Source organism: Salvelinus namaycush, chromosome 7, assembly GCF_016432855.1.
Source record: "Salvelinus namaycush isolate Seneca chromosome 7, SaNama_1.0, whole genome shotgun sequence".
In the NCBI taxonomy this organism is placed as follows: Eukaryota; Metazoa; Chordata; class Actinopteri; order Salmoniformes; family Salmonidae; genus Salvelinus; species Salvelinus namaycush.
The window spans coordinates 738,647-754,466 of NC_052313.1; the positions used below are offsets into that span (position 1 = coordinate 738,647).

Below are 15,820 nucleotides of genomic sequence, written 5' to 3' on the forward strand. Positions count from 1 at the left end.
GCTCGTCGGATGTGGCAGGGCTTGAAAACTATTATGGACAACAAAGGGAAACCCAGACTCGAGCTGCCCAGTGACGCGAGCCTACCAGACGAGCTAAATGCCCTTTATGCTCGCTTCGGGGCAAGCAACACTGAAGCATGCACGAGAGCAACAGCTGTTCTGGATGACTGTGTGATAACGCTCTTGGTAGCCAATGTGAGCAAGACCTTTAAACAGGTCAACATTCACAAAGCCACGGGCCAGATGAATTACCAGGACGTGTACTCAAATTATGCGAGGACCAACAGGCAAGTGTCTTCACTGACATTTTCAACCTCTGCCTGACCGAGTCTGTAATACCTACATGTTTCAAGCAGATCACCATAGTACCTGTGCCCAAGGAAGCGAAGGTAACCTGCCTAAACGATTACCGCCCCAACGCCCTCACGTCGGTAGCCATGAAGTGCTTTGAAAGGCTGGTCATGGCTCACATCAACAGCATCCTGTTTAATGAAAACCTGTCATTCGTTGTTATTTTAATATGTTGGTAACCAGCATTAAAATGTATGCACTCACTGCTGTAAATTGCTCTGGATAAGAGCGTCTGCTAAACTACAATTTTTTTTATAACTGTTTACAGAAAATCCGTCATGGGGGAAATTAGGTACTGTGGTAAATTTATTATTTTTATGCAAATGTATGCATATTTAAATCATAGTTCATAAACCAGTTGTGTAATTGTAAGACATTTTTTACAGCTGACGGTAGCTTAAACTGTTAAAAAGCTGTACCATTTTGAAAACCAAACACTTTAGGCTGACATTGACACTCATGATGTTTTATGTAATTAAAATAGTTATCATTCACAGTATTTATGTTTGTTGCAGGACTTGTGCTGTTATCAGTCCTTCCAGAAAAAAAACCTGGACATAAAAAAATGTTAAACACCGTTTTAAGTGAAATATTAGCTATCGTCTTAAATAGAAGAATCTAATTTGACATATGTACTTACAAGGCTTTTCAGCACCAGCAGCTTGACTACTGCTAGAATATTGTACCTTTATTGATCTACTGTTCTGCAACAACAGATGTCCTCACAGTGGATGGGTTGATTAGGATTCAAACCTTCTCTCAAACAGCCTAATGCATACTCTTAGAGCAGGTTTACCCCATTAATGTACTTGGTCTTGTAAATGTGTTTCCATGTAAGACATCATTCCACCGCTGCGTCAATCTAACATAATAAAAACATCCCCATTAACTTCTGTCAGTTTATTTTGCATTGGATGCGCCTCATTCCACCACATCCATCTATGTCGTGACAGAGCTAGAGCGGTGTTTGTCAGACAATGAGAGGACTGTGTGTCCCCAGGAGTTACTCTGACTGTGTCCCATTAGTTACTCTGACTGTGTCCCTGTAGTTACTCTGACTGTGTCCCCCAGGAGTTACTCTGACTGTGTGTCCCAGGAGTTACTCTGACTGTGAGGACTCTGTGTGTCCCAGTAGTTACTCTGACTGTGAGGTCTCTGTGTGTCCCTCCCTCTCCACCTGGGTGGAGAGGGAGCACCACCTGTGTGGAGAGGGAGCACCACCTGTGTGGGGAGGGAGCACCACCTGGGTGGAGAGGGAGCACCACCTGGGTGGAGAGGGAGCACCACCTGTGTGGGGAGGGAGCACCACCTGTGTGGAGAGGGAGCACCACCTGTGTGGGGAGGGAGCACCACCTGGGTGGAGAGGGAGCACCACCTGGGTGGGGAGGGAGCACCACCTGGGTGGAGAGGGAGCACCACCTGTGTGGGGAGGGAGCACCACCTGGGTGGAGAGGGAGCACCACCTATGTGGAGAGGGAGCACCACCTGTGTGGAGAGGGAGCACCACCTGTGTGGAGAGGGAGCACCACCTGTGTGGAGAGGGAGCACCACCTGTGTGGAGAGGGAGCACCACCTGGGTGGAGAGGGAGCACCACCTGTGTGGAGAGGGAGCACCACCTGTGTGGAGAGGGAGCACCACCTGTGTGGGGAGGGAGCACCACCTGGGTGGAGAGGGAGCACCACCTGGGTGGAGAGGGAGCACCACCTGGGTGGAGAGGGAGCACCACCTGGGTGGAGAGGGAGCACCACCTGTGTGGAGAGGGAGCACCACCTGTGTGGAGAGGGAGCACCACCTGGGTGGAGAGGGAGCACCACCTGTGTGGAGAGGGAGCACCACCTGTGTGGAGAGGGAGCACCCTGGCCTCCATCCAGACCCTAGGGACCCAAGATAATTGTCAGGTTAAACATATGTGTCAATGACTCCACAATTAGGGGAGCAGAAAGCTGCAGCAAGAAAGAATCAAGCAAATCAACCCCAGTGGATTTGTGACATCTTTTAAGCAGGGAATCTAGCGCATCACAAGTAGAAAGCTGTTTAAATGAAAACAAAGGTTCATTAGAAGTTGATGGAACTACTTATCTATTTTTTCTCAGGAAAGGTGCTAAACCCTGACACAACTTGCTTAGGCAGGGAGGATGAATTTCCACGCTTCGGTCTAATCATTATTTTCCCAAATATGGCAAAGATCACCATAGAACTTAGAAAGTAGCTAGACTTAGCATTCTTAATTGAGGAGGTGCGTCTACACTGAGTGTACAAAACATTAGGTACACCTTCCTAATATTTAGTTGCACCCATTTTTGCCCTCAAAACAATATATCGGGCATAGACTCTACAAGGTGTCAAAAGCATTCCACAGGGATGCTGGCCCATGTTGACGCCAATGCTTCCCACAGTTGTGTCAAGTTGGTTGGATGTCCTTTGGGGCGGTGGACCATTCTTGATACACACTTGAAACTGTTGATTGTGACAAACCCAGCAGTGTTGCAGTTCTTGACACACTCAAACCAGTGCGCCTGGCACCTACTACCACACCCCGTTCAAAGGCACTTAAATATTTTGTCCTGCCCATTCACCTGGTTAGTCTACGTTATGGAAAGAGAAGGTGTTCCTAATGTTTTGTCCACTCTGTGTACTTCTCAATAGCCCGAGAAGCTGCCAATCAGCTACAGAGTTTGTTTTCTAGCCTTCATAACAGGATCTGAACGTTCAATAGAGAAACAAGGATTTTTTGTATTTTATTCTCTAAGGCATTTTTAAAGGGTACATGTTTGTCTGCCAGAGAGGAGCGCTCTTTGTCTAGTGACTACTAGATTAATGAACGGTTCCAGCTCTGTAGGAACTGTATCTACGATGCTTTGTTTCGGGACAAACCGGATCCAACGTGGCAATTGTTTGCATGCCGAGGATATAGGCTTGAGGAGGCTTCCTTGATCACGCAGGTCGCCAGCCTACGTAAGAAACTGGGGAAACCTCAGAATGTTTACCTTGTCAACGCCGGTGGCTGAACAGCGTTCGTTCTTGTTGGATGCATCTCTGCCTTGTCGTTTCTCGTAATCTGACTGGCCGATGTTGCCCGGAGCTCCGCCATCTGATAGCGGAGTCGAAGGAGCACAGCAAGAGGAACAAGGCAATCAACAATGGTCGCATGTCATGAGCCGTGGAAGCCTCCTGCAAAACAGTCTACACTTCCAACGAGATGCCCGGAGCGGATAGAAACAACAAATAGTTTTACCTGGAGCCTGACCTTCCTGCACCTTTTTCGTTTGGGATACCTGTGTCTGCAGCCTCAGTGCCTACTCCTACGATTTTGAAGTCGACGTCGGCAACTTTCCGTCCTTGCTCTGGATCGAGCGGAGCTTCTCCATCTGTCAGAGGCCTGCACCAGGCGCTGGGAGGAACGGGCTCAAGTTATCCTGCCTCGTCCAATCCTGGTTCCCCGAATCCTGTGAAACGTGGGAGTGGGCGGATTTCCTCGTCCTACTTGCCAGCCGTGATTTTGGGCAGCTCCATTGTAAGAAATGTGACCATTCCTGGTGCAAAAACAATGTCCTATCCCGGAACTCGAGTAAAGGACAATACTAAGCTGCTCCGGGATGTACTACATCAGGACATGGAAATCGATTCTATCGATTCTATCGTAGTCCATGTGAGTTTTAACAGCATTATAAGGCTGCGTTGAGACAATGACTTATCAATGACCCAAGCCCAGCTCAGTTAATCCCTACCATTGTGTCCCTAAGTTGGCATAATGCTTCAGCAAATATACATTACACCAGGGGCATTGGTAGACACAATGTAAGTAACCTAATTAATCAAATCAAATCAAATCAAGTTTATTTTATATAGCCCTTCGTACATCAGCTAATATCTCGAAGTGCTGTACAGAAACCCAGCCTAAAACCCCAAACAGCAAGCAATGCAGGTGTAGAAGCACGGTGGCTAGGAAAAACTCCCTAGAAAGGCCAATTAATGTCCCTCTAACTGCTCCTGCTGATCCTACAGCTATTGTATGTTGTAATCATGTGCCCATGAACCAGAGTGATACTGTTAGCACTGAGGTGGTGTGCCATAGTAGGCAAACTCAGTTCCACCATTCATTGAATCAGATGGCTCATTCATTCCAAAACCGGCTGATATTGCCAACTATTTTAATGATTTTTTAAATTGGCAAGATTAGCAAACTTATCACAAAACTACCTCTAATAGAGCCCCATCGTCATCAGAAAACAAAACATTTAACAAATACCTGCTGTAACAGTAGGAGACATGCATCTTTCAAATTATTTGCCACAGATATAAAGAGCTCCACACATCATCAACTTGGAAAAATGGCAGAGAAAGGCAAGCGACAGCAGGAAAGTCCTGTACGGCAAATGGCAATACTTTGAGAAGTGTGAAATTGAGGTACAGTAATCATAGTACAGATGCAATGCTGAGCCATCTGAAAGGGAGGCACCGTGAGACACAAACCGTTGCTGGCGGCAGGCCTCCAACAACAGACATTAGACTGCTTCATACTTATGTGTTATGGCTTTACACCCCCTGCTATATGGTGGATAAAGAGTTACCTGTCTAACAGAACACAGAGGGTGTTCTTTAATGGAAGCCTCTCCAACATAATCCAGGTAGAATCAGGAATTCCCCAGGGCAGCTGTCTAGGCCCATTACTTTTTCAATCTATACTAACAACAAGCCACTGGCTTTGAGTAAAGCCAGTGTGTCTATGTATGCGGATGACTCAACACCTTACACGTCAGCTACTACAGCGACTGAAATGACTGCAACACTTAATAAAGAGCTGCAGTTAGTTTCAGAATGGGTGGCAAGGAATAAGTTAGTCCTAAATATGTTTTTAACTAAAAGCATTTTTTTGGGACAAATAATTCATTAAACCCTAAACCTCAACTAACTAGCTGCAGTTAGTTTCAGAATGGGTTACAGGGAATACGTTAGCCCTAAATATAAAATAAATTTTTAAAAAAGCATTGAATTTGGGACAAATCATTCACTAAACCCTAAACCTCAACTAAATCTTGTAATAAATAATGTGGAAATTGAGCAAGCTGAAGTGACTAAACTGCTTGGATTAACCCTGGATTCTAAAACTGTCTTGGTAAAAACATTTTGATACAACAGTAGCTAAGATGGGGAGAAGTCTGTCCATAATAAAGCGCTGCTCTGCCTTTTTAACAGCACTATCAACAAGGCAGGTCCTGCAGACCCTAGTTTTGTCACACCTGGACTACTGTTCAGTTGTGTGGTCAGGTGCTACAAAAAGAAACTTAGAAAAAATGAAATTGGCTCAGAACAGGGTTTATACAGAGACCTAAAATTAATATTATGCATGTCACTTTCTCCTGGCTCAAAGTGGAGGAGAGGTTGACTTCATCACTGCTTTTATTTATGAGAGGTATTGACATGTTGAATGCACCGAGCTGTCTGTTTGAACTACTGGCACATAGCTCGGACACCCATTCATACCTCACAAGACATGCCACAAGAGGTGTCTTCACAGTCCCCAAGTCCAGAACAGATTATGGGAGGTGCACATTACTACATAGAGCCATGACGATGTGGAACTCTATTCCACATCAAGTAACTGATGCAGCAGTAAAATTAGATTAAAAAAACAGATAAAAATACACATTATGGAACAAAATATTCCATAAAGCCAAAGTGAAAAGAAATTGCTACAATTTAAAAGAAAAATACAAATTAAATAACTAAAATATAGTCGTTAATAAGTATTCACCCCTTTGTTTAGGCAATCCTAAATTAATTAAGGAGTAAAATTTGGCTTAACAAATCACATAATACGTTACACGGGCTCACTCCGTGTGAGATAATAGTGTGGTAAACCGTGGGGTGTTGGGTTGAGCAGAGATTACACAGAGACAGGGAGGTTTTAGTTAGCAAAACACAACTTTACTAGTCCATAAAATAAACATAACAAAGAAAATCACATAGGTTTGGCTCGGTCCTTCTTCTCAGCTTTGACGGTCTCTCCCGGTTCTCTCCCGTGTCACAGTGCTCCTTTTATGTGTCCTCCACGGCTGGTTGGCACTTTCCCCTAATTACCCCCACTTGGAGCTATCCGTGTCGGGGTGCCCAGCTCGTGTACTCAAAGCAGAGGGAGCCAATGTCGCATCACATACCTCCCCTCTACTACCACCCCCCGGGGTAGACCTCCTGGGATACCACAAGAGGTTGCATGATTAATGAATGACTACCCCTTCCTCTGTCCCCCATACAATCAACATCTGTAAAGTCTCTCAGTCACGTTATGAATTGCAAGCACAGATTATTAAACTACAAAGAACAGGGAGCATTTTCGAAAGACTCATAAAGAAGGGCAGTGATTGGTAGATGGGTAACAATAACAAAGCAGACATTTAATTTTTTAAGGTCAACTTAATAATAATGCTGTGGATGATGTATTCAACTACACATGAAAGATAATGTCCTTTCTGAACTGAGCGAACTGCTCTGGGATGTCCCCATAGTGATTTTCAAACAGCTACGTAATGCAGTGGTTGTGATGGGAGAAAACTGACCAACAACTCCACAATAATGACCTAAATGTCACGTATACTCCCTTTCCGGTGCTTGAGGTCAGCAGGCTGCTCATTATTACGCACACCTGTCACCATCGTTACGCGCACCAGCGCCTCATCAGACTGACCTGGACTCCATCACCTGCCTGATTACCTTCCCTATATACAGTTGAAGTGGAAAGTTTACATACACCTTAGCCAAATACATTTAAACTCAGTTTTTCACAATTCCTGACATTTAATCCTAGTAAAAATTCCCTGTTTTAGGTCAGTTAGGATCACCACTTTATTTTAAGAATGTGAAATGTCAGAATAACAGTAGAGAGAATGATTTATTTCAGCATTTATTTATTTCATCACATTCCAAGTGGGTCAGAAGTTTACATACAATCAATTAGTATTTGGTAGCATTGCCTGTTTAACTTAGGTCAAAAGTTTTGGGTAGCCTTCCACAAGTTTACCACAATAAGTTGGGTGAATTTTGGCCCAATCCTCCTGACAGAGCTGGTGTAACTGAGTCAGGTTTGTAGGCCTCCTTGCTCACACACGCTTTTTCAGTTCTGCCCACACATTTTCTATGGGATTGAGGTTAGGGCTTTGTGATGGCCACTCCAATACCTTAACTTTGTTGTCCTTAACCTGTTTTGGCTGCAGGGGCAGTATTGAGTAGCCAGATAAAAGGTGCCCATTTCAAACGGCCTCGTACTCAATTCTTGCTCGTACAATATGCATATTATTATTACTATTGGATAGAAAACACTCTCTAGTTTCTAAAACCGTTTGAATTATATCTGTGAGTAAAACAGAACTCATTTTGCAGCAAACTTCCTGACAGGAAGTGGAAAATCTGAAATTGAGGCTCTGTTCTAGGGCCTGCCTATTAAAGTCCTTGTTATTTATTAGTTTAGATGCACTTCATACGTCTTCCACTAGATGTCAACAAGGAGTGAGAGAAGAAATGGAGTGTGTAACTTGATCTGGACTCGAATTACAGCTCTTGGAATGACGTGTCCCCCATTTCCTGTTTTCTGGAAGGCGCGAAGAGGGACCTGGATTTGCCTTTTGAAAAGCTGTCGTTATAGGCGACTACTATCTCCGGCTTTGATTTTATTTGATACATGTGACCATATCATCGTAAAGTATGTTTTTTCAATATAGTTTAATCAGATTATTGAAATTTTTTCGGGAGTTTTGCCGTGTTCCGTTCTCTTCCGTTTGTTGACATGGAGAGATTCGTGCCACTTGGCAAGTGTGCTTGCTAAATCGAGAGGGAAAGAGGCCGTTCTAAATCCAAACAACGATTGTTCTTGACAAAGGACACCTTGTACAACATTCTGATGGAAGATCAGCAAAAGTAGGAAACATTTTATGATGCTATTTCATATATCTGTCGTACATGTGAACTAGTCGTCGGCGCCCAGCTTTTGGGTACTCTAGCTATACCGAAGCTGTATGTCGAAATGAAGTTATTTTTAGAATTCTAACACGGTGATTGCATTAAGAACTAGTGGATCTATCATTTCCTATACAACATGTATGTTTTAGTTATGTTTATGAATAGCTATTTGGTCAGAATATGTGTGTCAGAAAAAGTGTCAGAAAAAAAATCCGGACGTTGTGGGAAAAAGTAGCTAAGTTAGCACACTGTATAACCATTGATTTCAGCTCTAAATATGCACATTGTCGAACAAAACATAAGTGTATGTATAACCTGATGTTATAGGACTGTCATCTGATGAAGAATATCAAGGTTAGTCAAAAATTATATATCTTTTACTGGTTTGTTATGATCACTATCTTTTACTGCTGGGAAATGGCTTGTGTTTTTGGCTATTGTGGTAAGCTAATATAACGCTATATTATATTGTGTTTTCACTGTAAAACACTTAATAAATCGGAAATATTGTCTGGAATCACAAGATGCCTGTCTTTCATTTGCTGTACACTATGTATTTTTCAGAAATGTTTTATAATGAGTATTTAGGTATTTGGCGTTGGTGTCTGTAATTATTCTGTCTGCTTTCGGTGCAATTTCTGATTGTAGCTGCAATGTAAACTATGATTTATACCTGAAATATGCACATTTTTCGAACAAAACATAGATTTATTGAATAACATGTTATAAGACTGTCATCTGATGAAGTTGTTTGTTGGTTAGTTTGGTTGGTTCTTGGTTAGTTAGGTTGGCTTTGTGCATGCTACCTGTGCTGTGAAAAATGTCTGTCCTTTTTTGCATTTGGTGGTGAGCTAACATAAATATACGTGCTGTTTTCGCTGTAAAACATTTTAAAAATCGGACATGTTGGCTGGATTCACAAGATGTGTACCTTTCATTTGCTGTATTGGACTTGTTAATGTGTGAAAGTTAAATATTTCAAAAAAATATATTTTGAATTTCGCGCCCTGCACTTGAAGTGGCTGTTGTCATATTGTGGGCGGCCTCGGGCTTGCAGCCAGAAGAAGTTAAGCCATTTTGCTACAACTTTGGAAGCATGCTTGGGGTCATTGTCCATTTGGAAGACCCATTTGCGACCAAGCTTTAACTTCCTGACCGATGTCTTGAGATGTTGCTTCAATATATCCACAATTTTCCTCCCTCATGATGCCATCTATTTTGTGAAGTGCACCAGTCCCTCCTGCAGCAAAGCACCCCCACAACATGATGCTGCCACCCCCGTGCTTCACGGTTGGGATGGTGTTCTTCAGCTTGCAAACCTCCCCCTTTTTCCTTCAAACATAATGATGGTCATTATGGCCAAACAGTTCTATATTTGTTTCATCAGACCAGAGGACATTTCTCCAAAAAGTACGATCTTTGTCCCGGGGGGGGGGTACAGTCACGCCCTGACCTTGGAGATCCTTTATTCTCTATTTTGGTTAGGTCGGGGTGTGACTAGGGTGGGCATTCTAGTTTCTTTATTTCTAGGTTGGCTTGGTATGGTTCTCAATCAGAGGCAGCTGTCTATCGTTGTCTCTGAATGGGGATCATATTTAGGCAGCCTTTTCCCACCTGTTTGTTGTGGGATCTTGTTTGTGTATAGTTGCCTTGAGCACTGCATAGCTTCACGTTCGTTTGTTCTTTATTGTTTTTTGCCGGATCACGTAATAAAGATGATGAACCCAAACAACGCTGCATTTTGGTCCGATTCTTACAACAACGTTCGTGACAGAAGTTCCCACCACCAACGGACCAAGCAGCGTGCCCAGGAGGAGCAGGGATCCTGGGCCTGGGAGGAAAGCAAGGAGTGGAGGACATCCTGGACTTGGGATTAAATAATGGCAGGAGACAAAAGCCTGCCATGGAAGCAGGCGGAAGCAGCGAAGGAGGGAAAGCAACGACATCGGGGTTCGCGGCCACGACGTAGGCCCAAAATCTTTTGGGGGGGGCACACGGGGTGATCGGCGACGCTGAGGGGTGAGTTAGAAACCATGCAGGAAGCGATGGATAGATTGAGAGAGAGTGAATGGAGGGGTGAGATAGAGACCTTCGAGGAGTGGTTGGCGAAATGTGAAGAGAGTGAAGCGGAAGAGCTGTTGGTTTGGCTGGGGAGGCAAGACATTCGCCCTGAGGAGCGTGTTAGCCGTCCGATGCCACCTGTGTCACCTCCCCGTATTCGTCCTGAGGAGCGTGTCATCTATCCGGTACCATCTTTGCCGGTTCCGCGCACCAGGTCTCCAGTGCGCCTCCACAGCCCAGTATGTCCTGTGCCAGCTCTCCACACTCGCTTTGAGGAGCGTGTCAAGGTTCCGGTACAATGTGTGCCGGTTCTACGCACCGTGTCTCCAGTGCGCCTCTACAGCCAGGTGCATCCTGTGCCAGCTCTCCGCACTTCCAGTGCGAAGGTTGTCATCTGTCCAGGACATGTTGTGCCAGCTCTACGCTCCAGACCTCCAGTGTGCCTCAACAGCCCAGTGCGTCCTGTGCCGGTTCTACGCACCGTGTCTCCAGTGTGCCTCAACAGCCCAGTGCGTCCTGTGCCAGCTCCACGCACCAGGCCTCCAGTGCATCTCCCCAGCCTGGTATGCCCTGTGCCAGCTCCAGGCACCAGGCCTCCAGCGACGGTCTACAATCCAAAGCCTCCAGCGAAGGTCTGCAGTCCAGAGCCTCCAGCGACGGTCTGCAGTCCAGAGTCTCCTGCGACGGTTCCCAGTCTGGAGCCTCCAGCGACGGTTCCCAGTCCGGAGCCTCCAGTGATGATCCATGGCCCAGAGCCTCCAGTGATAATCCATGGTCCAGAGCCTCCTGCGAGGGTTCACAGTCCAGAGCCTCCAGTGAGGGTTCCTAGTCCAGAGCCTCCTGCGAGGTTTCCCAGTCCAGAGCCTCCTGCGAGGGTTCCCAGTCCGGAGCCTCCTGCGAGGGTTCCCAGTCCAGAGCCTCCTGCGAGGGTTCCCAGTCCGGAGCCTCCTGCAAGAGTTCCTAGTCCAGAGCCTCCTGCGAGGGTTCCCAGTCCGGAGCCTCCTGCGAGGGTTCCTAGTCCAGAGCCTCCTGCGAGGGTTCCCAGTCCGGCACCTCCAGCGAGGGTTCCCAGTCCGGAGCTTCTGGCGACGATCCACGGTCCGGAGGCCCCGGCGATGATCCACAGTCCGGTTCCTCCGGCGACGATCCATGGTCCGGAGCTTCCGGCGACAATCCCCGCACCAGAGTCGCCACCGAAGCGGGCGGATCCGCGAGCGGAGCGTGGTCTATGTCCCGCACTGGAGCCGCCACCGAGGCTAGATGCCCACCCGGACCCTTCCCTACAGAGTCAGGTTTTGCCCTGACCTTGGAGATCCTTTATTCTCTATTTTGGTTAGGTCGGGGTGTGACTAGGGTGGGCATTCTAGTTTCTTTATTTCTAGGTTGGCTTGGTATGGTTCCCAATCAGAGGCAGCTGTCTATCGTTGTCTCTGAATGGGGATCATATTTAGGCAGCCTTTTCCCACCTGTTTGTTGTGGGATCTTGTTTGTGTATAGTTGCCTTGAGCACTGCATAGCTTCACGTTCGTTTGTTCTTTATTGTTTTTTGCCGGTTCACGTAATAAAGATGAACCCAAACCACGCTGCATTTTGGTCCGATTCTTACAACAACGTTCGTGACAGGTTCACTGACTGGTTCACTGACTGGTTGACTGGTTTAATGACTGGTTGACAAGTTCAATGACTTGTTGACTAGTTCTCTCTCTGTCTGTTTGTTGCTGTTGTTGGTGTTTGTACTAAAGGTCCAATGTAACCGTTTTTATCTCAATATCAAATCATTTCACCATAGAGACAGGCCCACAGAGGTTTAACACTGTAGAGGCTGGCCCACAGAGGTTTAATACTGTAGAGGCTGGCCCACAGAGGTTTAACACTGTAGAGACAGGCCCACAGAGGTTTAACACTGTAGAGGCTGGCCCACAGAGGTTTAACACTGTAGAGGCTGGCCCACAGAGGTTTAACACTGTAGAGGCTGGCCCACAGAGGTTTAACACTGTAGAGGCTGGCCCACAGAGGTTTAACACTGTAGAGGCTGGCCCACAGAGGTTTAACACTGTAGAGACAGGCCCACAGAGGTTTAACATTTTAGAGACAGGCCCACAGAGGTTTAACATTGTAGAGACTGGCCCACAGAGGTTTAACACTGTAGAGACTGGCCCACAGAGGTTTAACACTGTAGAGGCTGGCCCACAGAGGTTTAACACTGTAGAGGCTGGCCAACAGAGATGTAACACTGTAGAGGCTGGCCCACAGAGGTTTAACACTGTAGAGGCTGGCCCACAGAGGTTTAACACTGTAGAGGCTGGCTCACAGAGGTTTAACACTGTAGAGGCTGGCCAACAGAGGTTTAACACTGTAGAGACTGGTCCACTGAGGTTTAACACTGTAGAGGCTGGCCCACAGAGGTTTAACATTTTAGAGGCTGGCCCACAGAGATTTAACACTGTAGAGACAGGCCCACAGAGGTTTAACATTGTAGAGGCTGGCCCACAGAGGTTTAACATTGTAGAGGCTGGACCACAGAGGTTTAACATTGTAGAGGCTGGCTCACAGAGGTTTAACATTGTAGAGGCTGGCTCACAGAGGTTTAACATTGTAGAAGCAGGCCCACAGAGGTTTAACACTGTAGAGGCTGGCCCACAGAGGTTTAACATTGTAGAGGCTGGCCCACAGAGGTTTAACATTGTAGAGGCTGGCTCACAGAGGTTTAACATTGTAGAGGCTGGCTCACAGAGGTTTAACATTGTAGAAGCAGGCCCACAGAGGTTTAACACTGTGTAGCAGTGTAACACCCCTCCTGTCTGATGTATTAACAGGCTCACGGGGTCTAATCCCTCATGGTTAAGTCAACGTGGTTCTCCTATTACTGCTCTGTCAAGGATTAGAGACTCCGTTTCAGACTGATTTGAAGTCTTCAGTTTGACCTGCCGTCAGTAAGGATCTGGGACATGGGTCCAAAGTCTTCACCAGTCCCTCAGAACAACATCGGCCATTATCTCCTCAACAACAGTGCAGTGTCATCCTGCTCTCTCTGCTGTGAGAACACATACAGGCCATATATGAAACTGGACTTGCAGTAGAAATGACATGCAATGCTTTTGAAAGGGTCTCGAAAAATCCCACAAGGTAAGATGTGTGTGTGGTCATGACGAAGCATGATGTGGTATTTCAATGTTTACTCAGCAGTAGAAGGCCAGGTATAGACTGGATGGATATTAGCAGTGACAGGTTGATTATGTCTCTCTGACTGGAACACCACGCTGGCTCAACTACAGGGGGAAATAACTCAAAACCGCAACACAAAACACAAAAAATACAATCAAATTAGACAAGCCTTTAGTGGCTGAACCAGCAGCAGCAGTCGTCCAATCAGACTCTGATTCCTACAATTGAGTTCAAGACGCCATCTCGGGAAAATACATTTCCATCTCATCAGATATCTGGTTCTTTCTCAGAATATTAAAAAGTAAATTCTAAGACTTATCAACAAATTAAGTTGTGATTGTGTTATCTGATTGTAAGTACATTTCTAGGCTCTAAACAGTGCTTTTATTATTTCAGCAGAATGACAATAATTAATTAATTTCCATCATCTTAACAGACAGGAGCAGAATGTAAATGAACTACGATCTATTTATATCATGAAATGAAAAAAGGGAATAGTTGAAGTTTTAACCAGATGGATCTATTGATGTCCACATGGCTTTATCTCTGATGCCACTCTGATGCCACTCTGATGCCACTCTGATGCCTCTCTGATGCCTCTCTGATGCCTCGCTGATGCCTCTCTGATGCCTCTCTGATGCCACTATGATGCCACTATGATAGCACTCTGATAGCGCACTGATGCCGCACTGATGCCACTCTGATGCCTCTCTGATGCCTCTCTGATGCCACTATGATAGCACTCTGATAGCGCACTGATAGCGCACTGATGCCGCACTGATGCCACTATGATGCCACTCTGATGCCTCTCTGATGCCACGCTGATGCCACTCTGATGCCACACTGATGCCACACTGATTCCACTCTGAAAGCACTCTGAAAGCACTCTGATAGCACTCTGATAGCACTCTGATAGCACTCTGATAGCACTCTGATAGCACTCTGATAGCACTCTGATAGCACTCTGATGCCACTCTGATGCCACTCTGATGCCACTCTGATGCCACTCTGATGCCACTCTGATAGCACTCTGATAGCACTCTGAAAGCACTCTGAAAGCACTCTGATAGCACTCTGATAGCACTCTGATAGCACTCTGATAGCACTCTGATAGCACTCTGATGCCACTCTGATGCCACTCTGATGCCACTCTGATGCCACTCTGATGCCACTCTGATAGCACTCTGATGCCACTCTGATAGCACTCTGATAGCACTCTGATGCCACTCTGATGCCTCTCTGATGCCACTATGATGCCACTATGATGCCACTATGATGCCACACTGATGCCACTATGATGCCACTCTGATGCCACTCTGATAGCACTCTGATAGCACTCTGATGCCACTCTGAAAGCACTCTGGTAGCACTCTGGTAGCACTCTGGTAGCACTCTGGTAGCACTCTGATGCCTCTCTGATGCCTCTCTGATGCCACTCTGATGCCACTCTGAAAGCACTCTGATAGCACTCTGATAGCACTCTGATAGCACTCTGATAGCACTCTGATGCCGCACTGATGCCGCACTGATGCCACTCTGATGCCACTCTGATGCCACTCTGATAGCTCTCTGATGCCACTCTGATGCCTCTCTGATGCCACTCTGATGCCACTCTGATGCCACTCTGAAAGCGCACTGATGCCAATCTGATGCCACTCTGATGCCACTCTGATGCCACTCTGATGCCACTCTGATAGCACTCTGATAGCACTCTGATAGCACTCTGATGCCACTCTGATAGCACTCTGATGCCACTCTGATGCCACTCTGATGCCACTCTGATAGCACTCTGATGCCACTCCGATAGCACTCTGATAGCACTCTGATGCCACTCTGATAGCACTCTGATGCCACTCCGATAGCACTCTGATAGCGCTCTGATGCCGCTCTGATAGCGCTCTGATGCCGCTCTGATAGCGCTCTGATAGCGCTCTGATGCCGCTCTGATGCCGCTCTGATAGCGCTCTGATAGCGCTCTGATAGCGCTCTGATGCCGCACTGATGCCGCACTGATGCCACTCTGATGCCACTCTGATGCCACTCTGATGCCACTCTGATGCCACTCTGATGCCACTCTGATGCCGAGTCAATACATGGGGGTTTTGAGGTCATCCTACGCTGTGCTTCTGCTGTTTTCTAGTGAATCTGTTCATTTGCCTCTCGGCTTTGGGGAGATAGTGACCTCGCCTGCCAGTCCCTCCCAGAGGGACAGAATTCCCCATGTTAGTATGGAGAGGTTAGAATGGAGGAGGAACACATGGTTTTGTTAGGGAGCTGCTGGAGTAGCGG

The 15,820-nt window shown here is 46.3% G+C and overlaps 1 protein-coding gene across 1 annotated transcript in view; it reads right to left on the reverse strand.

Annotated features, from left to right (window-relative positions):
• Positions 1 to 14,174: 14,174 nt before the first annotated feature.
• LOC120050270 (tetratricopeptide repeat protein 21B-like) overlaps positions 14,175 to 15,820 on the reverse strand; it is an 87,356-nt gene continuing 85,710 nt past the window's right edge. Inside the window, exons 24-25 of the mRNA XM_038996848.1 lie at positions 14,902 to 15,606; positions 14,175 to 14,801 (exon numbers count right to left, since the gene is read on the reverse strand). Of these exons, the coding sequence (XP_038852776.1) occupies positions 14,175 to 14,801; positions 14,902 to 15,606 (1,332 nt within the window). The remainder of the gene's footprint in view (positions 14,802 to 14,901; positions 15,607 to 15,820) is intronic.